This window comes from Centroberyx affinis, unplaced genomic scaffold (assembly GCF_046629955.1).
Source record: "Centroberyx affinis isolate AG114_WGS23_722 - 3 ecotype Tasmania unplaced genomic scaffold, CSIRO-AGI_Caff_v1 ptg000657l_1, whole genome shotgun sequence".
NCBI lineage: Eukaryota > Metazoa > Chordata > Actinopteri > Beryciformes > Berycidae > Centroberyx > Centroberyx affinis.
The window spans coordinates 326,608-353,974 of record NW_027279283.1 but is presented as its reverse complement, the minus strand read 5'-3'; the positions used below and the strand labels follow the sequence as shown (position 1 = coordinate 353,974).

Sequence of the window (27,367 nt, the reverse complement as noted above, 5' to 3'; positions counted from 1 at the left end):
CCTCTGCCAAAAAACACTATCTCACAGGAGAACGCAGGCAAAAAACGCTCCTTTCCTCAGTTTTTTTAATGCTGTGACTGAGCAAGTGAAGGAGAACCCACCTCCGCCTGGTGTTTAGTGTTTCACACTGGGACTGCATGGTTTGGATGCTGAGAGTCAAGCCTCGCTCTTCTCTGTCCCTCACTTCTAAGGGCTTTCCAACAAGGAGAGAAGTGCTTCTGGAAGGCAGTTTTGTGACTGTACCCTTTTTCCGTTGTTGGTTAAATCACTATTCATTTTCATGGTCATATTTTGTATTCAATAAATGGCTCCTGCAGTTAACTACAGACAACTAATTACAGAAGCTTATTTACCCAGACCTTTTTGACTCATCTGAACTACTTGGTTATTTGAAAAGGCTCAGTGAATAAAATATAAAAAGAAAAAAATACTCTATCATGTTGATTTAAAACCAAATAATCCAACACACCCGTTTTCCGGCAAGGTTGCTGTAGCCTATATCTGACGTTATCTTCAGTTATTGTGGCATTGTGTTGCAAAAATGCACTATGATTTGCTACAGTAACCATCACAGCCTTTTCACTCGTCTCATGGTCAGGCTGCTTTTGACTCACGGCTGAGTCTCCTCTGCGAGCCTGATGACATTTTCTGTATCTTAAGTGACTCTTCCCTACTTCCTGGGCCCTGTCCCCCACTGGGCATTTGAGCAGAGCAGACAATTTTGGAGGAATGACCAAAGAGTTAACGATGCATTTCATTCTGACCTTTTCGCTGGAAGAAAGAAAACAGTCGGTCATCTCCCACAGATGACTGGCGCTTCTGATTGTTCACTGTGCATCGTTTGACAAGACAAAGAGCGCGGTCAAATTAGCCTTACCTCTGCAACAGCAAATCACCAGAGACCATAATGTTTTAAAGGCCCACATGAAATGTTTGGTGACATTGAGCAATAAGGTTGTTTGGGTGAGCGACTGATGCAATTTAGTGACAACGATTTACGGCCAGTGACACCAGCAAACAAGTCAATGCATCCATCATTCACGGGCCAGAAATAGAACAAGGATCGGACACCCAGGGACAATATATTCAGGCATTGCGCTAGGGACATAAAATTCAGTGGTTGAGGATTGAGTCCTTTTTATTCATTTCTGTCACTATTCTGTCTGACAAAGCTTTAGAAATGATGAGTCTGAGGGATCAAAATGTACTCATTTATGAAATGGCATTACACCGCATTGTGGCAGAAATGTCAACTGGCATTCCTCAAACTTAACACTGCAAACAAGACCGGAAAGGTCAGACCTTGTACCAGTAAATGCCAATAAGTATGACTGTGCTCAGATCAAAGAACACTTAGTCCTTGCAATAGAAGAGGCTGTGTTATATAAGCGTACAGTAGATTTTTTAGGTGCCAGTATTTATATGATATTTCACAGCACACAGAAATAATGCAGAGGAAGTAAGTGGCAAATTTCTGAAGCCCTATAATATGTGCTACCCACTGATTTGTACAAAAACACAGTGTCATTTGTAATTTGTGTCTCGCAGATTTCCAAATATCTAATGCATAATTCCGTATCAACTTCATCCACCGCTGTCCGCATTATTTATGGACACACCTCTCGTGATTGAAAGGGACGGAACGGATCTTGCGGCGGAGGAAATAGAGGACAAGACTTAGCAGTACGTGAAATCAGCACCGGCCAATTGACTGCCTTGCTGGAAGGGACTGTGTAATTGCAGAGTGAATTAATTGGAGTACCTCCCCTGATGGGATCATCCTTTCAAGGTGGTCTGAAGTACCTGTTTACCCCTGGTCTGGAACTGCTATAAAGCCACCCCCTTCAGTTTGAGCTTACCTTAAAAATTAAATCCTTTTTCCCGTACCGCAGTTCTTTCAGTTGAGCCTGGATTTTTTTGGACTGCAAGGGGAAGATAAGGAAATAAGTGTTAGCTTATTCAAATAGCGAAATTGGTTTTAGATCACGTAGCAGGATTCTGCCGGCTGCTGCGGAGGACTCCTTTGTGAGTGTTCCCTGGGCAAAGCTGTGGCTTAAAGGAAGGCACTACTGAGAGGAAGAAAATATCAAATCTCCCCTTCACTGAACTGCAAAGTCCACACAATGATGCAGTCATGCACTGGCGTCCTGCCCACTGTCTAAACCTGAATTCTCACTCCCACGACACACACAGCCGCCACCACCGCTGCACACATGCAGGTTCCTAGGTTGCGACAGGCTCTCTCGCCTGTCATCTGTAAGCCGCACACACACACACAAACACACAAACACACAAACACACACACAGTGACCAGCTCTCCCTGACATTCCTCTGCTGCACATCAGTAGGCACATGCGACATGGAGGCTGTCTCCTAGATAGCAGGATACACTGCCATCCTCAAAGCTGCCTATGATGTGAGCACGGACACTGAAAACCTCTGCACCCGACTCGGCTGTAGTTCAGAGCTTTCTCCCTCGTCCACGGTGGGGGGGTGAGGTTGGGGGGGCGGTTGTCGTTTTCGTTTACTGTTTTCATAATGTGGGCGTTGTGCTGTGGAGCCCTTCAAGACGGGCTACATGCAAATACACTTGACTTGACTTCACCCCCAGAACTGTGCATCCATCAACAGAGGAAAGTTCAAGTTTGAGAAGAATACATGAATAGGTGAGTGTGTCAAACTTCAGCCTTTATGAAAGTTTTGTTTACTTAATGAACACTTTATGAAGACTTAAAGTCTTGGAGTTCATGTGAAAAGTAATATTCCAGTTTCTCATTAAAATGAAGTTCTCATCTCTTCCAAATAACTAATTTAATGTTAAGAACTCTAAATCTGTTAGCTTAACTGCTAAGTATATCTATCTATCTATCTATCTATCTATCTATCTATCTACTGTCTGTCTGTCTGTCTGTCTGTCTGTCTGTCTGTCTGTCTGTCTATCTATCTATCTATCTATCTACTGTCTGTCTGTCTGTCTGTCTGTCTGTCTGTCTATCTGTCTGTATCTATCTATCTATCTATCTATCTATCTATCTACTGTCTGTCTGTCTGTCTGTCTATCTGTCTCTGTCAATCTATCTATCTATCTATCTATCTATCTATCTATCGCATCTGTCTATCTATCTATCTATCAATCTATCTATCTATCGCATCTGTCTGTCTGTCTGTCAATCTATCTATCTATCTATAGCCATTAAAGATGTGACATTAAGTCTAAAATGCATTCCAAAATGCGTTCTACACTGCGCTGAGGGACAAATTCACTTCAGAGGACTGTGTGTACTTTGCCAGCTCCTTTTCCTTTTTATGAGATTCTTTATTTTGTTATTCCTATTCCCATGGAGCCTCCATGTCCCAAGACACCCATCGCTGGCTCGTGTAACTAGATTCAAATATTGCTTCCCGGGGCCCCTCATAAAAAACTGTAAGGTTAAATAAACACCGAGGTAAGTTTAAAACTGCAGCTCAATGCGGGCAAGCCATATATTTGATCAGGGATCGTTAAGTCTGTTTTGGTGTGTCCAGGTCATGAAATTAAATGCGGCTGAATTACATTTATTTGCATCAGCTAAGTGGAGCTTTTCGGATACAAGCCGGTAACAGACCGATTCATATAAAGAAGCTACAGAGTCGAACGATATGGAGTGTTAACTCATAAATTAAAAAAAATCCAAATCTCTATATACTGTGAGCTCCAAAGCTTCAAAACATCGGCCTACTATCTGCTTAGAATAAATCATGTGAGCTGCTTCCATTGCAGATCTTCTATGTCTTATTGTATGATTAAAATCCTGCAAATGTTAAACATGAGTGCCAAATACTTATAAAATAAAGAAAATACACACTGTAACACAAGGAAACAGGACAGCTGAACAGGCCTCTCTCAATTTTTCATAATATTCAACAAACTGCTTTCATTGTATTGTCAACAATGACAATATTCTGCAGCTGATAGTATAGGACTGTTAGACTACAGCAATCCTCTCCCAAGGCGGTTTCCTTCCGTGTTACAGTGCGTACAAATGTGTTTGGCAGTTACATTTTGCTTAGTTCATTATTTATTTATTATTTATGACAAGATCAAACTAAAAGGCAATGTTCCAGTCTGTCAGATTCTGAAGAGTTTTTCTCTTGCGAGACCACATGTCACTGGGAGCAGTTTTTGTGATTGATTAACTACATTTGGCACTTGTTTAGTGGTAGTTGAACTAGGTTAAAATGTTATTTTCTCAGTAGTTAAGTACTTTAATCCATATAACTTCGGTAGTTAACCACAAATATCAACAATATCCAACAGCTACAGTATATATCATTGTTGCTGGGTGAAAACCTTTCATCTCCAAAATGTCAACTTTTCAGGAACTATGAAAAACACAACCATGCATTTTTCAGTTTAGCTAATTGGTCCTGAAAAGGTTTTTATAAACCTCAGGGCTGTACAATTTTCTCAACTGGAGTTACAATGTTTTAACCTGACAGAAAAAATATGAGTTTGAATGTATTTTTTGAAACTTTTGCATCGTTTAGAAACATTGTAATGAAGTCCATGCATCTACCTTTCAATTTAGCTCACACTCCTCTCTCCCATTTCTAGCCTCATCTTGCCTCATTTTCTCCACTCAACTTATTGGCTGTATCGTATATATGTGCAATTCACCGGCCCCATTCTTTGATGTAGATTCGTTTTTAAAAACATTGATTTTGTGCTCTTTCATTTTCAGTCAGTGTCAATACCTTTGACTAGAAGATGGAGCCAAACCACCCAGTTCAATATCTTAAAAAGAAGTACCCAAAAGTACAATAGAACAGCCTTGGAGGGTTTCTTCTGAAATATCATTTTCAAACTCAAATAGCCTATAACATGTATTGTGTGAGCAGGTTTTGAATTGTAGAAAAGGAGATCATAACAAACAAACAAAGAATAAACAGAAGCACAATAGAGCTAAAGCAGGCAGAACTCCATTTGCTCTAGAAAAAGGTTTGCCAGGATGCTGAAAAAAATGTCCAAACTTTATACAAGTACATGTTAGGAAGTTGTCAATATACTGATATCTTTCTGAATTATTATTCATCATTTGTCATTGCACATCAGTGTCATAACAATTTCAGCAAGGACACACATCTTTAGCTTACATTGTTATTGAAATAGAATGATGACAATGCATTTATGTGGTTTTTGGCAAAGTACAGATCAATTTGTATGTATTCTCTGTGCACATAACTCAGCACTATAAATCTGCCACGTGAGCGAACACCACAACTGCCCCAAAGCACATAAAAGCAGATCCAAACAGGTGACAGCTGGGGTGGTGGAAGGTGAGTGAAAGCATCCAGATATGCTTGGCACACAGCAGCACTCTTCACCAGCAGCGGCAGCACAGTAGCAGCACAGCAGTGAGCGGCGCAGACCTGGTAGTTTCCTTCCCAGTTTAAACAGATTGCCCTATTTGTGAAGTGTGTCTGATTGGCTGAAGCAGGAGAGCCGAGGCAGACCAGTGGCTGGCTGCCAGCAAAAATCTCCCGACTGAACTTGATATTTCATTCATTTCAGTCAGGATAATCTGATGCGTTCAGTTTGGATAGTTATTGAATTAGAACCACATCGCAGTGCCTTTGCTTTGTTTAAGGGATCTGCTTTTATATACTCCCCACGCACAACGCTGGGAGCGCAGTGCACCCCCCAAAACAACACATCATCAAAGCAACCAAACATGAAACATTTTTATGTATAGCTACTCCCCTCTGATTCCTGAGACTCCTGAGATTCCGGTTCCTGGATTAGGTGCCCGGCCTTTCTAATATTACATGACATCTAACTAGGTGTACGCCAGCTGTTTGTCACTTCCTGATATGACAAGGAGACTGACACGTCTCCTCATGCCGCATGCTTTCTGACTCTGGAGAAGGTTAGAAAACTTCTATAATGAACCAAGCGAGGGCGGTAGCTTTGTGTACCAAGCACCAACTGTTAGTCCAAACTGGTATCGTGATTAAGCACTGCAGACTGAGGGAAGAAACAGCAAGGCATCTGCATCAGAATTGGACACTCTAACTTTAATGAAATCAATGCCCAGCAACCACCTGCAAGCATTTTTTTTTTAGATTAGTTTTAGATTAGTTTATTGCATTAGTGTCATGGCAATACATTCTTTTTGCTTTGGGCAAATTCAGACTGGTAGGCATGTCTTCTGAGCACAGAGCATAAAACTCTCACACACACACCGAGTCTATTACAATGCAGCTGAGGAACAACCTTTGTTAAAATGACTGCTGCTTCATTATCCCAGAATACTGATCTGTTTCCTAGATCATTAATTACCCCAAAATACACATGACACAGAATTCAACAGCACTGTAGACCTCATTACATGTGACCATTCACCTGCAAACTACTCATTACAGTAAATCCCCCCCAAATCCAGCAGATCATAGATTATCTGTATAGATTTCGGGGAGCTAAATGTTTCCATGAAATCATGATGAAAGAATAACATGCGATTCTAGTGATTAGAGATAGAACTCGAACTCACAGGCCTGACAATATCCTTCATCCACATGATGGCTGTTCAAAAACACCATAGCTACGACAGATCAAACAGGAGATAGGAGATAGCCTAAATTCCCGCTCTTGAGAAAAGATGTAGGATTACATGACATCTGGAATGCGAGAGAGCGCTCCGTCTCTCTCTCCTTCGCCGAGCGGCCTTAACTCTGACACTGACTCAGGTTTTCGGAGCTATCAGATGTTTCCCCTGAGGACATCGTCGTCTGGTTCCGAAAGGTTGTGCGACATTTTTCCAATGAACCGGATTACGAGCAAAAAACAGCCCGATATGCGTAGCATGCAGCGAGCGGTGCGTTCACCAGCAGAGGTTTCCTCCTCGATTTAAATGGACTGCCGAACTTGTGAAGTGTGTGTGTGTGTGTGTGTGTGATCGGTGAAGTGGGCAAATACACAGCTGAGTCAGGCCAGCGGTCGGCTGCCAGAGAGAGAGAGAGAGAGAGAGAGAGAGAGAGAGTTCCCTGACTGAACTTGTCATGCTCATATTCATTTTTCTTCAGTGACCCATGCCTGTTCCTAAGGTCATGTTTGAACAGTGACCGTTCAACTAATGTCTTGCCGTACAGTTTTTGAGATTTATAAAAGACAAACTTGGCAGGAGAATGTGCTTCCCTCCACGCACACTGTAAAACATCCTCAGTTTGTCGTCAATGGTGTTGTGGCAAATGGGATAAAAATGAATTGATAAATGATAACCGTAAAAAGGGATTAGGATTATAAAGCAGCATGGAATTAAAACAGGAGGCACAATGCACCAAATGTGGCCAGTTACACTGAGGCTTATCTAGACAACAGTTTCTCGTAGGTGTGGATTGTTATTGGAAAAAAAAGTTAGAAAATCATAATTGTCCAATCTTGCATATTCATCAAATCCTTAATATAAGTGTAAGCACGTTGCTGTTGTCATATTAAAACCTTGTAACTCAGATTTTGGTTATTTTCATGCTTTCACTTCAAATTAAGGATTACATGGTCTTCTATGGGTTTAAGGATTATATGCTCTTCTACCATCCTTCATCTTAAAAATCCTTTCAAACCCCATAAGATGAACTGAAACATGCATGGTGGTCAAGATAAAAAAAAAAACAAGGCTGCTTTTCTTAGCTTCTGAAAAGCAAAGAGGACATTTTGGGGATATGAGGATTTTACCTGACAGTGACCATATGTCTCTCTGAACCAATCAGCACCCTTGTTAAGTATTGTGTAATCTGTATTTAGCTCTAAAATAAAAATCGATCAGAGAGACTGAGATAAAACTGAGACTGATTGATTGCATTCCTGTCCTGCTGTGTTATAAAACCTGATTGTCACATAAGCTTTTAATGGGTTTTGGAGGAATACAGTCCAGTGTTCTCTTCTATCCCCTTTTTTTGTTTCCTTGAACCCTTTGTTAAGCAAAGTAGATATAACAGTTAACAGTTAACAGTGATGTCTAAGATACTTTACCACAATTAATTAAACCCTAATGTTTATGGAAATACTGAAATCGCTGTCATTACGCTGTGCTATTGCCCTTTAATGATGTTCACTCCAGAAGTATGACAGACTGTTTGACATATTGTGTTTGAGCAGGAATGCTGATATTAATGCCTCCAAATAATAGCTCATCCTAGTTTTTCTGGACTCAGTCAACCTCACTCACAGTTATCAATTTCACAGTGAGTGAAGATACAGTATTCATTTATGCATATTGCTATCTGCCTTTGTCATTTCTTATCAGGAATGAATCGGCACAGTGTGAAGTGGTGTTAGCCACCTTGCTACTATTGCTGCCTATTTTTAGTGTAGGCAAAGTGTAATTCAGTTTCTTTTTGATGTTGTTATTAGTTTAGTAGAGTAGTTTTCACCATACAACACTGACTGGGAGAAGCAAGACCTCAAATAACATGAAAAGCCAAGCACAAGTTAAAGCAGCTTTGTATAAAAAGATTACCACACCAAATGGAGTGTATTCCAATATACAATGAAAGAATTAATTTTCATGAGATCAGAAAACACACTGCATATAACGGAAAGCTGCTGTTTACTCATGCAGAATCTTAAACTGTATCATGTACAACAAAGGGAGCTTGAGCTTGGAAAGTTTATCCAAGGCCCGCTAAAACAGATCTGGCCTAATCTCAGTTCTTGGACATGGCTTCAAAGCCCTGATTTAAGATTCAAAGATTCTATCTCAAGCATTTTTTTTTTTCAAATGCTGCAAGGAAACCTTAATTGAAAAGATCTGTGAAACATGAAGGCATGGTTTTTAGACAATTAAGTACGGTAAAGGGGTAAACATGTTTTTGCAAGGGTTAATGTGGGTTCAACTTTATGCTGGGGGTGGGGGTTTAGAGTGATAACTGACATATAATTCAGTGAAAATGGAAGCTCAATAGTGATGATTTGCCACTAAAAAACATCAACACAAATGCCTCCCAGCCTCTGCATAAACAGACCATTCACCAGAGTATAGACAACATAGAGAACAGATGTTTGGTTTGAGTAAGCAAACCTGAGCAGCTCCTTACAAACAGACGACCTTGTAATACAGTAATATAGTTAACAATTACCTGCTCTTGTGGTAATTGTTATTCAGCTTCAGTATCCATCTCTTTTCACCATTCTAAAGCAATTACAGTGTGATTACAGGTGTAATCTGTGAACCTGTCCCCTTTAAGCAAAAATATCTCTCCAGGATGAAAGTAAGGGGCATGAATGAATGTTCCTCTCACTGATTAACTTGAGCTTTTATTGTCTTCCAAAGTAATTGAAGACAGTGACCTCGGCCATCTAACAGTGTTCATGGCAATTCCAGCAGCTATCTGCACTCTAAAGAACACCGGGCCTCCTGGCCTTCACAACAAATCTGTAAAAAATAGACGAGCAGGAGGGGAAAGCTCTGCACAGGAACACACCACCAGTATGAAAGAGTGCAGGGACTGGGAGGGCGTCCCCCAGTAATGGAGGGATGTTGATGCTAATAAATATTGTTAGCATCTACAAGTACAAGGGTAACCAGTCAATCTGTAGCAACAGTAGGTTTCTCCATGCTGTTGCTGCCAAGATTCTGGCAAAGCTGATACTGATTGACAACACGACAACAATCAGGACCTTTCCAACACCTTCAATACTGTGAGCAGGGAACTTTTATAGTGTCCTAATTGGATTTGGCTGCAGCCTGTCCTGTGGTCTATTCTGCAGAGGAGCTTCAGTCTATTCTTGCTTTAGCTTCCAGGACCTACAGCAGGATGGGGCCAAGCCACAGGCGGCCTGCCCAGGGAACTCCAACCCTCCGTCCACAATGCCCGTCTTCTCCTGAGAATGCAGACCACTAACAATAGTTCTGTCTTTCAAATACCTTGGTAGCATCCTCTCCAAGGACTGCAGCATTGATCAAACAAACCTCAGCTGCCTTAGGGAAAGTCTAACCCAGAGTCTTACAAAAGAAAAATCTCCATCTCCACACCAAGGTGACCATCTATCAAGCTGTGTGCATCGCCACACTTCTCTTTGTCTGCGCTTACAGCTGCAACATCAAAACCCTCAACGTAGCAAGTCTACAGCACATGCCAGGAATCACCAGCTGCATAACTATCGAGGCCACAATTACACAGCACCAGTCGCTCTGACTTGGGCGTGTCATCAGGATGGCCCCAAGACCCGCTGCCTTGTAGGATCCTGCATGGCTAATTACACCGTGGGCAATGGTCAGCAGGAAGGCAAAAGAAGCAGTTCAAAGATCACTAACAATGTGAACCTGGAGGACGTTGCTGCTGACCGTTAACACCTGGAGGCAGAGCGGCCTAGAAGGATAGGACAACTAAGAGACAGCAAAAATGACACAGTGGAAACGCACTCATGACTGCCGCCATCATCAGTTCTACTTAAAAATGCTCCATCTGCAGTACAACTTGTGTTTCTCAGCAAACAGAGGGGGGGGGGGGGGGGGGGGGAGAGACCATATGCCTGTCTGTTAGAGAGTCTTTTTTGTGAATTTCCCTTTTGCCACATAACACCAAGAAACACCACTCATTTGATTTAGAAATGATGACAACTGTAATGTGCTGTAATTTCAAAGAATAAAGTTATATTACAAGGCATCCACATCCTTATAAAGACATGTATACATCACAGCAGGTTAAAGACAAGTTCTCCAGTTCATCTGCATTTTGTCTTTGTTGTTAAACTTTCTGGGTCATATTTGGTCACTAGAACAACATTTTTCTGCAAGAGCCTGTCATACATTGCACCTATTGCATGTACAAGGAACATACACTTAAGTAGCTGGAGCTGTAACTAAAGCATGTAAATAAAACCCTCCAGAATGAACTAATTCAAAAGCCTTACCTCTTCTGCATAGGCGTCACAAAGTTTGTTGCCCGAGAGTAGTTTATTTTTCAGGCTCTTGTTCTGAAAAAAAAAGGAAAGAAATAAGTGATACTCTGTGTTCTTTACCGCATGTTTTCTTACATTTTTCTTTTTCTAATATGAGGCTGAACAGTCCTTCAGCCTGTTTTCCTTTCATTGCATTTTCTCCACTTTTTTCACATACGCTTCCTCCACACAATAATGACAATCACTGATTGTTTTTTGTTTTTTTTTAATCAATAAACTATGCAGTGCATATAACATAACATGTAACATAATGTATATAACGTAAGATAAAATATAAATGACACCTGAGGGGAAATTTCTTTTTTTTTTTACAACTTTACAACATTATGCGCACATGTTCAGTATGTGTGTGTTTGTAAGTAAGTGAAGTTTATTTATATAGCACCATTCACAGAGCAAAGTCACAAAGTGCTTCACAAGAGTAAAATAGTTAAAATAAGACCAGAAAACAGTAAAAAAACAGTAAGACATAAAAACAATAAGACATAAAAACACAGAGTTACGGGCACAGAGGCTAAACAAGAGCCTGTCATACAGTCTGAACAGATGGGAAGCCAATGCAAAGAAGCTAAAATAGGGTGATATGAGATATGAGATGTCCTGCTGGACCTTTGTGCATGCATGTTGAGCGCGTGTTCGTGTATGTGTTTGCATGCATGTTGTATTATGTGGCAAGCAAACATCTAGGGAGAGGGAAGGAGAGAGAAAGCTCTGACATGTCATACAGCATGATAAATGCTTGCCGCAAACCTGCAAAATTTGCTTGAAATTTTGTGGTACCAATTCATCATATTTTGACTGTCCAGCATGACTTGGTCTTGTGATGAGACAGGCCTGTAATGCAGCAGATTAGCACTACATCTTAAAACTATGCATCTTACCAAATGTAAGTTGTAGCTGCAAATTTTAGGGGAGGAACTACGCTGTCACAATTCTCAGTAGTTCCAGCTGCGCTATCACAGGCTGTTTGACAAACTATAAGATGCTCAAGGAGGTTGAAATGCTCACACTCTTTTAAAATGGTAATGTGGGTGTTTACTCAAGGACTGGGGAAATACTGGAGGGAACATAAAGCCTAAACTTGTGTTGGAGGAGCAATGGATTCAGGGAATATGGGGCCTAAAATTATTTTGAAGCCTGAGGAAACCTAAAGGTGTTCCCATGCCATTGGGTAATGAGAGGAAATTGCTGCCATTGTTCCGTAACTAAGCTTGTACCCCTTCTGTTTTATCTGTAGAGACAAATGTAATTAGACACAACTTCATCATAGCAGCCAGTTGTGTTTTGTCAGCATTTCGCATTGGCTCAACAACACATTTACAATTGTTAATGAGTTTATCAATTACCTGTAATCGAGGGCCTATTCTTCAGCCACCCTCGAAAACTCATCTAACGTAACTTAAGTGAGAACAATGAATATTCATTCATTAACTCTAATCAAAGAAAACTGGTATCATCCCGTATAGTAAAACCACATGAATTTCACTAAAAACTAACAAGTGAACTGTCCACATGGCCATGTGTGAGTTCACATATAATGTGTACAGTACTTCCACATGTGAAAAAATGTGTGACTTAACCACTTAGACCCCAGCCATAAATCAGGAAGAAACACCTAAAATGACATACCCAAAATGAATTAAGAATAGCTCCATAACTTTAAGGCCTATGTGCATGGTTCTAGCCTCCATTGATAGTTAAGAATTTAGGGAACGTGGATTCATTATCAGTAAACCTATAGCACATGTCGCATGGGATCTTTAACATGACCTGCATGTGATAACATGTGATCACATGTGGGACCCATGTACAACGCATGCGAATGAAATAGAATAGGTGTATAATGCACAAAAACAAAGCAAAGAATGAACACAATTAGGCTTGGTAGGGCAGCTATTTGGGCAGCACATGTGAATCCCATGAAAAACCATTCACATTCCTTCTACACAAACAACGCTGAAAACAGAATAAATCTTAAAAATCAGTTTATTTGATGTTCTGTTGAGAGAGGGGCAGGAAGGACAAGAGAGAGAGGAGGGATGCATGCAAGGACGGCTTAAGACCGGATTCAAACCCAGGATGTTGCTGTTACATGGTCCTGTATGTGCTGTATCCAACTGAGAAACCATCCCAATGGAGCTGATCCTGGTTTCTCCTTATTTTATATTTCTATATTTATTACAACCCTGAAGATACACTGTCATGATCATTTTTTGAACGTTTTTTTCACGCGCTTACATGATTCCATATGTGTACAAACATACATGATATCACATACTATAACATTTCAAACACATGCTATCACATGTTGAAATCATGTGACAAAACAAATGCAATACTATCAGCAACTTTGTTGTTTTTAATTTGTCTGATTGCTTTTCCCCTTTTGGGTGGCTTCCAAAAACTTTCTGTCTCAAATCTGAAAAGATTCAAGTCCACCACAGCAGATAATATAATGGGTTTTTTTTCTTTTCAAAACACTTCGTAGACTAAGTTATGAAAATATATTTGCATCCACATTATTTAATTAGTAGCTGAAAAGACAAGAACTTTTCAAACATGCTGAGGCATGGTTCATGTTTACAGTACCATAATTTGACAGACAGCAATTGGGCACTATCAATTCAAAAACTGGCAATTTCCCACATACATTCTGGCCTCTGTCTCTCCTTCGCCATTCAATCTCACTCCCACATGCACATGTATACTCTCCAGCACATACACACATGCATACACACTCGACAGAGTTAATGAGCTGGAATGGCAGTTGTTTTGTGATTCAGTGAGGCAAAAATGGCCAAGTGTCAATTCCAGACACTTACACCTCCTCTCACCTCTAAAGAAGGACCACCCTCCAAGAAAACACGGAGAAATGGCAGCTGTCATAAACTGTGACGTAGTTTGGCCCCGGGACATACCCGGAGTGAAAATGAGATCCACTGGAGCTTATATGTCACAGTGCATTATGCAAAATGTGATACACTGAGCCACATATGTCATAATGTGTTATTCGCCAGGCCCTGTCATACTGCAGGCTTGAAAATAAAGGGACATATTCATTGTGCTCTTGCTTTCCATTTAGAAAAATGCAAAATCACACAAACGCAAAGTCTCTCTCAGTCTGATGATTTCACTCTCAAAAATTCCTGATAGAATGATATTCTTATCCTAATAGTGGGATTGCAAAGTTGAAGAATTCTGAGCAAAATTATGACATGAAATACAAAATCAACTGAAAAAGAAGTCGTTTTTGCAGCAATATCGGCAATCACTAAACAACTAAAGGATTTCAGTACTCAGAAAATGTCTGTGTGGGTCCACTCTGCAGAGCTAGTTTCACACATTTGAAAGTGTTGATATCTTGACAGCCCCTGAGAGTTGATTCTAGCTGTCCATCTAGTTCAACTTTAACACTACTCACACACATGAGCGTTGCATCCTTTCAACCTTGGTGTGAAGTGTCAGAAATCAACTCTCCCACATAACATATACTTTTTTATTTAATTCTGCTAGAGCCGCTTCTATATTAACACTATGGGGTGTGAATGTAGTGATGCACAATTAACTCTCCTCGATTCTATTTTCATCTCTCAAACCGATGTGATTTCCACTGTAAAACCGGAAAGTGATAAACTCGGTCCCATGCGACCCGCTGTCCGATGCTACGAAGCTAAAACATTAATCATCAACAGGACGATACATTTACTGTTGACAAGACATTTTTATTTTCAACAAGTACAATCTCACTAGACATGGCATTCACATTGGCTGACACAACACAAAATAACAACATGGGACAATCTATAGCCTTTCATTCAACTTGCTTGTCACTGGGTCAATAAGAAAATCCGCTTGTAAATGCAGACAACAGAAAACGGGACAGTGCTTTCCCCAACACAGCACCCATTCAAGAGTATCAACACAGCTCACTATGATGAAACCTTGTTCTTCACTTACAAGGATAGTGATCTTTTTGAATACATTTTGTTCCAGTCCAAACAAATGCACCAGTCTGAGGCTCAGCGATGGAGGACGCTGCTATGACTGACTGCCACAAAACACATTTCAGATTCAAATGCCAATAAGCCTTGTTCTCAAGCCAAAAAGGCAAATGACAAGATGTTTCTGTTGAATCTCTTCTTTAATTACCTAGCTTACTCATCTCTTTTGCAAAAAAATGAGACTTTGTTACTTGTGTCAATTACAGGCCACTGTAAGCTGCGCCAGAAACTTGTCAATGTTGTTGCCATTCCTTGGTCGTCAATAGAGGTTGATAAAAGTCATAGATTACTTAATGCCACTTTGAAATAACACTTTTCCCAGTGAAATGTTGTCGTGAGTGGTGTGCTGAAGTTCATAAAAGTTTTCAAAAATGTATGCTTAACTCAAAACTCATGCACCACATTAAGAAGCGGTCCAGCTTTCTGAATACATCATGGATAATGTAACATCAGTGGTGCTTGGGACTCAGTCTCTGCTGAGAAAACAATGACTTGTACAGCTTGTGTGGATCATAAATCAAATGCATCTTATGTCTATCCATAAGTAATGATGGATGAGAACACACTAGTTGCTAAGTATCAAAAGAACATGAGCGGCGCATTGCGCACAAGACATTATGAGTGAATTGCATTCAAACCTGGGTCTTGCTGACATCAGCTATTTTCAAACAACTTAGTCTGAAAAAGTTTTACTTCGTTCTGTACCCAAACTTCAAGCCAATTATGCACATTATAGCCACTGCATAGTTTTCAGGTAGCACTGAAGTCTTTTCAACACCATATGTTGAGGGCTTTGTAGGATTTTCCTGTGATGCATTGTAATGTATTTCTTTTCAGTTAAAAAAACAAAACAAAACAAAAAACAACCTTTACAGCAATCTGTAGCACTGGAAGACTCAAAAACACAAAAGAAGCCACGTGAAACTAGACTTTCACCCATTGCTTGGAGTACAGACCCATGCAATGGTGTTTCAGAAAAGATAGCTCTTTTACTTTAGTTTTCATAAGTTTTCAAATCATCAATTTATCAGTGATAAATGACACTCAGCGAGGTGTTCATCACACCAGCCCATTTTTTGGCAAGGCTGTTTTTTCCCCTATTTGGGGCATGAGGTTATTTTTCACTTTTTGTCAGAAAAGCAATCTTGAAGATATCTTATACTCAGCTAATCATTTCTGCAAAGTTTCAACATAAACATGTAAAAGAAGCATCCAAATAAAAAAATAAAAAAAACAGCTTCAGCAGTCTGTTGATCATGCAGAATGGACAATGAGGAAAGAAAGAAAGAGAGATAGCTAGCTTGTCACTCAATGTCAGCTCAGCTATAAACATCCCAAGTACGTAATTATCAATAAATAACAAGAAATGCATTTCGGGGATTTTTATTTACCCATGTTTATTAAGTCTTGAGCATCAGAAACAGTGATTTGTTTAATAGCAGCTTTAGCTGATGATTGAGTTCTGTGACACTGTGAACAACAGAGAGTGACACTGAACCATGCAATCTGGGAACAAAAGTATAACTTCATTAACAGATTATTATGCTGTTGGTGAGGCTTTCTGAGTTGTGTCTGCTTAGTAAATATCACTGTGATGCTAGCTTCCTGTGTGCTGACTGATCTGAGGTTATTGTTTAGACCAGTGGTTCTCAACGTGGGGTCCGGGGACCACCAGGGGTCCTTGAGAGGGTTCCCGGGGGGTCCCCCAGCAAATTGATGAATTGTTAAAGCATTATTTCATTTACAAGAAGTTACACAATTAGAACACAATTACAGAATATAGAAGAATATAATATATATAGAAGAATGATTGTATTGATCATAGTTTCTCTGTTATCTCTCTACCTACATTACAGATAGTCATGGATTTCTGCACAAAATCATATCAGACAATAAAAATATTCTCAGATTTGGGTCCGAGAGACAAAATCTCATGTGGACTAAATTAGGGGTCCTTGATATGAAAAAGATTGAGAATCACTGGTTTAGACAATCACAAAACTATCTTTCACACCATAGCAAAATAAAACAAGACTTAAGATTTATCTCTTATTCAAGCACATTATAAATCCTTTTTTTTTGGATCTTGGTCTTGGTCCCACATAATGTAAAAAAAACCCCAAAATAAATAAATACGATTCTAAAATAAAAACCAGACTCTTGGGTCTGTCACCGGTGATGCGACAGCGCCTGTCACATATTAATGAGCACATCCTACGCATAACATCATCAATTACACTCTCTGTCAGTACAGTCGCACAACAGGCTCGTCTGCCTGCCCATAGCCAAGAATAAGAAACTCACACTGCACAAAATTCTGCCAGGACTTGCAGAAGTTGCTGTCTAACACGTCTAATTTAAATTACTGGCATTAACAAAGTAAATGTTCACAGAGGATAAACTATTAAATATGACATACCCCCAGATATCTTACAAGACGGTTGGCAGCTTGAGATAAACTCATCTTGGCAGTTTCTTATAGACTCTTGAGGTCAAAGGAAGGATATGCAGAAGTGAAAGGATTGTTTACTTCTCGCTGCCCCATACAACTTAAAGCTGTGTACATACAGTATATATGGGAAGCAGGACTTTGAGGAAGATACTGAACCTCTGCTTGCAGCGTGCCGCACTGCACCTGCGCCCCGACTAGAGGGCAAACAGAGTTTACGCCTTAAGGGATTAGTGAAGTATATGAAATCAAATAAAAACTTTTCATCTAACAACTAGAAACTCGTGCACAAAACTGAAGTCTGATGTTTATTTTTGGTGTGTCAGCTAATATGGATAACCTGACATTTGTCTTTCTTTATTGGCACAAGAAAATAAGAAGAAATCGAATGTGGGCTATCTTTATTTATTTCAAGACTGAACAGATATAAGACATGTTTTTTGTTTTTTTAAACTAAGATCAGGCTAAGTGTTAACAGTACTTTTAACAAAAAAATATTTGAATGTTCTTTACAAAGTTTAGGGGACATCAAGATAGTTTAAACTTGCAGTAATGTTCTTGTTTTGCTAAGAACTTGCTAAGAACCTTGTCCAAACATTATGAAGAAATCTTGGTTAATCAAAAGCAAGACATAATATTTAACTTAATGGGCAATTATGGCATGTATATTGCATAGAATGGACTAACTGAAAAAAGTGACATATCACAATTTAGTTGATACTTTACAGGCAAAGGTCTTTCTTACCAATCCAGATGCACTGTTGCATTCTTGTCATACATTAGTTTGTGCCTGGATGGATATATTGACCTCATTTAGTTATTTTATTTACATGTTTTATTATGATCCTTAGTTACCTATTTAATCTTTCTTTCTTTCTTTCTTTCTTTCTTTCTTTCTTTCTTTCTTTCTTTATGAGATAATAATGTTGATAATGTCATTTTACCTAACAAGCACATTGAATTTGCCTCGTGTATGAAATGTGCTAAATACCTAAAGTTTTCCTTGTCTTGCCTCATCCTCACTTGACCTGCCCACCAACTCATCAGTTCAGTGTTTGAATATAGTTATTGCCTCTCTGCATTCCTCATCAAATAGCTGTTGTCTCGTTGGAAGAGATGCTCATCAAGTCCTCAGGCTATCTTAAGATAAGTGATAAAAATGAAATCTATTGATCCTCGCAGGGAAATTGGGTAGGGCTTGTGTTTCAGAGAACAGTTGAGATACTCCATGCAGGGAAGCCAGAATCACTATCAGCATCACAACAGAGCTGCGGCTCATTACCACGCTAACCCACCCACCCCGGCACTAATCTCTTCCTGTGTCCTCGGCCGTTTCATTCATTGTCATTCCTTTTTTTTTTTTTGTTCTAGCTGAATCAAGAATGACTGAATACTCTGATGAATCAGATGGAACTGATGACAGTGTAGCCTCTGATGCCGAAAATGAATCGTCTGAGAGATTTGGTTGAACGACTACAACTGTAAAATATGGAGCAGTCAAACAGAATAAATCAAACCCTGCCAGTTTTGATGGACCCAAAAACAGTCCTGAATTAAAGAGGCACACTTCAGGTGGCGCATATTGCACGTGATGAATGTTCATATAGCTTGATGTTTTCTCTACAGCCCAAATTGCTTCACCTGATGGTGGCTGAACTGTGCACACTGGACATTAACTTCATCATAGTTGGTCTCATTTCGATTTCCATTTTTGGTCACAGTTGGTTCTCTGAATGCTGAATTTCTCTCACTAAGGCTTGGGAGTTGTGTTAAGTTAAGACTCAATACCATAACTGCCCACATCAGTATTCAGACTCTTTTTGGGATTACATGAAGGTCAACTGATTTATTGGTTTGAGTAATTATGTCTGATTAGAACTGTTCTAAACAATCAATAATCTGTGGATGTGAGCATTGATTATGCTTCATGGTGTTGAAAATAAACAATATTGTTTCCTGACACCACTAGAAGAGGTCATTCTATTCTATTCCATCCCATGGGTTTCATTAAGAAAAAGTAATGAAGGTGTAAACTTTCCAGTGGCCTTATTCCAGTGTATTAACCTGTGTATTCATCTAAGTACACAGTACTGTAAGTACTAAATGGAAGTCTCCTTAATATATAACTTGCTTAAAATGGTGTCACAATACAATGTAAAGTAAAGCTAAATGTGATATACTAAGTCAGGCACAAAATAAAAGATTCTAGCAACTAAGTGATGTGATTTCCTGCTGTTTTCTTTACTGAAATGATACTGTATCTCATTGAGTAGGCCCTACTAAGGTGTTTATGCTTTGCATTGTAATTTTTGCCAGCAGAAAATACATTTAAATGTATTTAATTATAATGTATGTAATTTAAATGTTAACTTTATGCAATCAGTTATTCTGGTACATTGAATTTGTGATAAAATGTGGTGTCATTATCAACTGGGTGCTAAAAATCATCTTCAGCTGGAACTGTAAGTTATTATGTAAGTACTTATTACAGTACATCATGTTTGTACACTTTGTGCCTGCATTGCATTGCTACAACCTTTTAAGTGCATAATGTGTCAGGGCAATTTTCAGTAAGTAGCCTACTCACAGAGTCTCACTGTGTAAAGACTAGGGTTGCAACAAACACATAATACTGAGCTGATTTTTTCTGTTATGCTTCGTTTTCCCATTTTTGCAGGTAAAATTAATCAGGAGCTGAACTTTACAGAATAATTTTAAATAATTATTCATAAATATTGTTTTGTTCTCCATCCTTCTGTCACACTGCTGTGGATGTGGAGCAGTCAATAGGCAATCATTAGTCCATATTGGGGGGAGTAGTTGAGTTAAAACTGAGTAGACTTAATTGTGTTACCTATAGAAAATGTAAACAAATGTCAACAGTGAACTCTCGCTTAATAGTTTTATCAATTAAAAAGTTTTCAGTCCCAGTCAACTGATGGTAAAACCACAAAACTGCACAGTAATGTCACAATGTCGCTGTGGAAAAACTCTACTCTACATTACAGCCTAGTACTTAGAATGCTTTCCCCGAGATTATTTCAGCAAAGTAAGGTGCCTGATGAAGGTCTGCGACTGAAACGTTGTCTCCACTCATTAAATTATTTAATGTGCTGGTGTAGACAGTGTGCGGGTGTTTTTTTCTGACTTTAAGGACTACCAGCCTATGCTCCTACGCACCTGCCACCAAGACTGACACTCAGGTGTGCAAAAGCTCCATTTGTGTACTAAAATAAGACCATTGTAAAGTGAAGCGTCACTGCTACCTCTGCTTTTCTGGTCTGAAAACCTCTTTTTCCAAAGTCATGTCCTAATCACTGTCCCACGGTGTCACGACGTCTTCAAATTCAGCCCCACTGTAAAGCCACAGTGTTTGTGAAGAGGGCCTCTGGCTCCACTGGCGTCATAAAATCAAAATCAAAATGAAATAAAATGTGATCTTCTTAACTTCTTAATGTGATTGTCTTGAAGGGATCTACTGTATTCATAGCCGTCATCAGTCTGAAGCACTTGGACGTATTTCTGTAAAAATAGACCTTCCAGTTTATAGTGTCACAGCTGAATAACACAGAAAACTGGTCACTCGTCTGGAAGCCGAGGGCCAGAAATCAATATCCATGACAGGTTGTGAGGGATAAAGCGATGCTGCTAAGTGACAGCATGACACCAGCACTTTGAACAGACCATGCCTGTCTTTACCGCTCTCAAACAAGTTTCTATGATATGGGTTCTGTGCCAGCATGTATAAAGCTGCACCGAGTGAAAATTTAGACTTAAGTGCAAGACAATGCGGAGAGTGACAGAAATTTAATCTTACTTGTAGAAGAGAGACTAAGACTTATGCATAAATGCAGGAGTTGTCAGCAGGTGGGTGAGTTACCTAGACAGACAGCCCGCAGTTTGCAGGCGAGGAAGTATTTTTTTCACTTCAAGTCGATGCAAAGCTGTGAAAGGAGTACCGCATTGGTGGCGAGGGCGCTTTGTTGCTGATTGTTATTTCGCTGTCACTGCAGAGATGAGGGTCGCTATGACTCAATCTGCTCTGGTGACTTGTAAAATGCAACAGTATAAAAGTGGCAACTTTGGACCATTGCAGTCCTCAATAAATCGAGCTGTAAGTCAAAATATAGTGGCCCACCCAACACCAATCATACACAATTGGTTATTTTTGACTGATTTATTGAGTCATATATTGATTGGCTTATATACAGTATTTATGGCTATCTGAAACAATGCTGAACATTTTTTAAAGTGTGCAATGCTGTTAATATCTGCTATTTCTCTGTCCAATAATAAGCCTGGCCCCCTTTTACGCCCCTATAACACTTGTTTGGCACGACCGAACGCACATCAGTCCTCATAAGATTTCTATGATAATTCTCTAAAAATGATTAAAAACAATGGGAAAAACAAGCAACCAATTGTTTGAAATGGACTATAAAAATGGCTTGTTTATCAAGGTAGTATTGATTTCAGTTGTCCTTTAGATCTTACAGATTGCATTTCCCCTGGCACCTTTACTCAGTTATTGAAATATACAACAATTCTGCTAGGTGTTATGTATAACCTTGTTGGTATATATAATTTATATTATTATATATAATGCATATTTCAAATTGTTATATGTTATATATAACCTTGATAAAACTAAATATTTTTTTACTACTGCATGGTTTCTAGTATGGAATTCCTTGAACTTCAGTAATAAGGCATATCTTTACATGAATATTACCTGCAAGATGCACAAAATCTCCAAAAATGACTTCCTACTGTGTAAACAATAGGACTATATAGCCTCTTGATGAAGTTTCAATACTGTTGTGATTAGGATAAATACTACTGCAATTAATATTATGTAGTCTTAATAAATAATGTACAGCGACTGCTGCTTTAAGGGGAATACCACTGAATTTCAACTTAAAACAGTATCTCTATGTTTTAGGGCATTTCAGGCTGTAATAGTGATTGCTGCCATTAGCCAGAAACAAGAAAAAGGAGTTTGTTCCATCCTGTAGATTATAAAGTCACGTGTGAAGCTACATAAAAATCAATTGCACAAGATGGAAACGTTGCCTGTGACAGCATCCTAAGTGTTTTATGTATATTAGGCTACACTTTGGAGCAGATAGATTGCTTCATATGATGATATTTTGCATGAAACAGTTCATTTTAAATGGAGCATCCCCAGGCTGTACATCAGTATGACAACAGATTAGAGACTTGCTTCTCTGATTTCCAGTGTTGTGAGAAAATTGTTTATGGTCACAAACTAATTGGAATATCCTAGGCTGTAAAAAATAATATATGAGAATTCTGAAATTGAGCAATATTACCTGTAAATAAAAGAAGATTGCTGTATTGGCAATTTCACAGAAGGCAACTGCAATTTGTCTTTTTGCATATCACAGCACTTTGGCAATGTTGGTGGGAACTGCAGATTTAATACCAGCCACCCTCTGGCTCACAGTTGGAACACACTCTCCTGCTGGTGCTGGCAATTGAACCAACAACTTTTTGGTTTTTTTTTTTTTTTTTAGTCTGCCTCTCTGCCTTCAGCTCTACCTGCCGCTCCAAAGTCCCACAGTAATTCTTTATACTCTTGCAAATGAAGAAAGAAAAACAATCTTAAGCTCCATATAATAAATTAAATTCCTTAGCACTGACTGAAACCTGGCTTAAACATTACAAACTCATTCCTTTTAATGGGGCGTCTCCTCCTGGGTTTTCGTGCCACCGTGCACCACAAGAATCCGAGAAAGATAAGGGGAATTGCGTTAAAATATGATTTGAAATGAAGCATTATGCCTCAAACTAGCCACAGCTTCCCCTCCTGGCAATACAGTTACTCCAACCAGACAGCAGGCAATCCAGGATCCTTTGACTTGATTAGTATTTATAGACTTCCTGGTTTTTAATCCCCCTTTATTCAACAATTTGCAGATTTCATTACAGACAAACTATGGCAGAATTGCTGTGCTTCATGATTTTAATATACACACTGAGAAACCTGGTGTTTCTGTCTAAAGGGCCTTTGTTTCTCTCTCAGACTCTGCTGGTTTCACCCAATGTGTTTCTGGAGAGACTCACTGTCAGAAGCACACCTTATATTTAGTCCTCTCAAACCGCTTTAATATCAAAGGCTTGACTATCTCCGGCAATTGCCTAGCTTTAGGTTAGGAATTTTTATCTCGATGTGACACACTTTATCAGTTCTAATTCGAAAACAACACAAAGACAGCCAATTAAGTCTGGAACGGCTCACAACTTTGCTCCCCCCGACTGTCTCCATTGCCTAAGCAGTCCTCATGATAATAAATCAACAAAATACAACAGGAAATATCAGATTTCAGATGTCCAATGCTGCAAACTCTTCTATAGAGATGACACAGTTTGCATCCCAACCCAGACGAGAAAGCCTCAAACATTTTCCTTCCAATCCACTGCAGGAATTCTCCAAGCTGGTCATGGCATCTAAACCCTCCACTTTCCCTTTAAACCCCATCCACACGAAATGACTCACTACTCACTGTTATCTTTCTTCTGTCATTGCTCTTGATTCATTCAGAAAATCAGTTATGAAATCTCTGGATCCTGAAAATTTACGACCAATTTCCAATCTTCCATACTGCAAAACGTTATACCCCCAGCAGCCCACTACCAATTCCAGATAGCAATAACACAGCTAAAAAAAAAAAATCAACCTTGTATTTTAAACATGAAAAGATGGATGACAAAAACCTTTCTTGTGCCCAGACAAAGCAACACAAAAATAGAACTGTCCATTTTGCCCTAAGCAGCAGAGAATTAAGTCACTTATCAGATCTCTCAGTTAATGTGTTTGACTTCAGAGTTAACCCAAAGGAATCTGGCAGAAATCTCGGTGTTCTTCGTGATCCCGACTTTCAGTTTATCACTGTGAGGAAATATCCAAACCGGAATATATTCACCTTAGAAATATCTCCAGAGTTAGGCCCTTAGTCCCCTACTTTACAAACCAAGATTCATTTACCCATGGTTTTGTTTCTTCCAGAATTGATTACTGCAATGAACCTCTGCAGCACTGGAGGACGAGGTTGCGCTGCCCCTCCGTTTGGAACAAGCCTCCTGTCAATGTCAGGGAATCAGACACTGGCTTAGTATTTTCGCCCCGACTTTAGACTAATTTATTTAAAGCGGCTTGTAATCTACATGTACGTTGAATCCAACAATACCGGCCATCCTTTCTCTTCCTTCCCATCCCTCCTTAAAGGATAAGGCTGGTGTTTTTTAATGCATTGCTTACCGTCAACAAATCCTATGAAAATAACAAAATCAACAATGCGTTTGCTCTACTCCCGTTACTTTCTGACTTTCCACGTACCGTTTTTAGCCGTCAACCCGGAAGTGATTGGCTCCAATTTTAAGCTAAAAACCTTGAAATACAGCTCACAAAGACATAGTTTACATTTTAAAAATCGCTAACTGTTACCATGAAAAGTCAGGCTGTTATAATTATTATCAAATCAAATTCAAATGGGAACAAATTCTTCATTACGCCGGGGACTATATTTTCGGTGCTACGGAACTACTTTCCTGAGATCGCAAATGTGTTTACAGCCGGCTTATTAAGTTGTTTGAGGAAAAAGTCGGCCGGCCCGGTGCATCGTGATGATGAGATATGTTGCCCAGAGCAGCAGCATGGCTCTTTGACGTGTTTTTAATCGTTTTTTTAATACAATGGAGTTCTATGGCTTCATTGGGCACCGGCTACATGGACGAGACTTGTTAGCAAAACAACATCACTGCTGATTTTGTTATTTTCATAGGATTTGTTGACGGTAAGCAATGCATTAAAAAACACCAGCCTTATCCTTTAACTGTGGAAAGTAGCTACAGTATTGGCTGCTCAAAAAGTCGCTAGAGATACATACGAATATATTTGCTACACTGATTGAGAAGAAAGAGAGGGAGAGCTTGTTGACGGGTCCTGTCTCTTCACCCATTGGCTCGCCCCTGGGTTTCAGTTGATTGGACAGCAGCTGTCCAATGAGATGGAAGCCTTGTGTGTTCGCTATAGCGAGACCAAGGATCTGCTGACAAGCTGTCCTGGTCTCCCTCGGCTCTGAGCGCAGGGAGGAACGACGCTGTGTGGGGGAAGTGCTGTGATCAGTTCCTTTGGGAGCCTGGTCCCAGGAAATTTTAGAAAATTTGTTTTCCCACGACTAGAAACAGGTAGTGGTCTGTGTCACGGAACAAACACAATGAAAAGTAACGGCAGGGCCGGCCCTAGGATTTTGGTGGCCCTAAACAAGATTTTGTTTGTGGCCCCAAAACACTCCCAGTGCAACCAAATCACACACACTGCTCATAACTGAATGAACACACACCCACACACACACACACAATAGAGATGGACAAATGAATTAACAACAAATCTCTTACTTTATTTGAAAACAATGTATATTAAAAATATATGAATATTATTATTAATATTATAAATATATTACAGGAGGAGAAAACCCAATGGAAACAGCTGTAGGCTGCTTACCGTGTGTTCCAACAGCCACCAAAGCGTCATCTGTTCACTGCTGTCCTTGTAGAAACAATGCTGACAGCTCACTGTACTTTTCCACATCAGGGATGAACTTTATATCTTCCATCTTCTTCACTTTCTCCCTTTCTTCACAAACTCCCTCATATCAAAGCTGTCACGTTTATTTGCTTTCTCAGCAAGAGTCGTGACTTGTGATCAGGCAATAATTAGGAAAGCCTAGGGGACCTAGATATCTCTCTCTCCCCCTCCCTCTCTCTCTCTCTCTCCCTCCCTCTCTATCTCCATCTCTTTAAATAATGACATATAGGCCTAAATAAATGAAGTAGCCTATAAATAAACAAACCTAAACATGTATCCTTGTTTACTTTTGTGGTAATTCAATAACAGACGCAATTTTCAAAAGGCAAGTGATAATTCAAAACCAGATACATCATCATCCTACAATGTGTTGCATTTAAAACATCAAAGCATCAATGCAGATGGATTCATCAGCAACAACAGTGAAGACCCTGGTAAATTGATCATTTAATATATTTGTGCTTCTGTGGTGATATAATGGAGATATGATCATCTATAGTGTTTTCTATGGTGTTTTCCTGTGAAATGCGCGCCGCGGCACATGGAGGAAATAGACCAGATGCTGAAACTGGCTCCAGATCGCGAGCCGTGAGCAGCGCTCCGCGCCGCGCAGCGGCCAGTGTGAACGGCCTGACCCATTAACATGGGCGCTCAAAGGAAGCGGCCTCCGCTTCGGCGCTGTTCTGCGGCTGTTACGCATCCGGTCCGTGACTCACGCAAATCTCACTCCAAGATTAACTCAGAAGTTGGCAGCCCTGCTGTTACCATGGTTACACACTGAGTTCTTGAAGTGAGCGACTCAACACCGTACAAAGTGTGAGGAGCGAGCAACACAGAAAGTCACACTGATCATGTGGCCCCCCCTAGCGGTTGTGGCCCTAAACAACCGCATAGAGTGTTTATGCCAGCGGCCGGCCCTGAGTAACGGCATTGCAGTTAGGGTGGTGGATGGACGGAAACGTTTGCCTTCAACTCCCACGACCTCGGTTCAATTCCCAATTCATGCCAAAAAGTTTTATACTGTTAGTAAATTTTTCATCATTAGACTGTTTTTTATTTAACCATGGCCAAAAACCTTAACTTTTAGTTGCCTAAACCAAACTGTAACCTTAACCCTAACCATAACCAAAGTTGTCCTACTTGCCTAAACTTAATCAATGGCGCATCTAATTCTTGGTATTGTTACATGAAGGGGAAATTTGTGTCAACAACATTGTAATGTGTGTTTTAGAATGGCTTGCCAGTTCATTTAGTACATATCATTGCTGATTTGGTACCTATTCAACTTGAAAATGATTTGTTCAAAAACATTACATGTATACACGCATTCGACTCTGTAGACTTTGGTTCTCATGATAATTTTCTCA

General features: G+C 39.7%; 1 protein-coding gene across 1 annotated transcript in view; it reads right to left on the bottom strand.

Annotated features, from left to right (window-relative positions):
- Window positions 1–27,367, bottom strand: part of luzp2 (leucine zipper protein 2) — a 143,650-nt gene that overhangs the window by 20,927 nt on the left and 95,356 nt on the right. The window contains exons 6-7 of the mRNA XM_071519104.1: window positions 10,892–10,954; window positions 1,860–1,922 (exon numbers count right to left, since the gene is read on the bottom strand). Coding sequence (XP_071375205.1) covers window positions 1,860–1,922; window positions 10,892–10,954 — 126 coding nt within the window. The remainder of the gene's footprint in view (window positions 1–1,859; window positions 1,923–10,891; window positions 10,955–27,367) is intronic.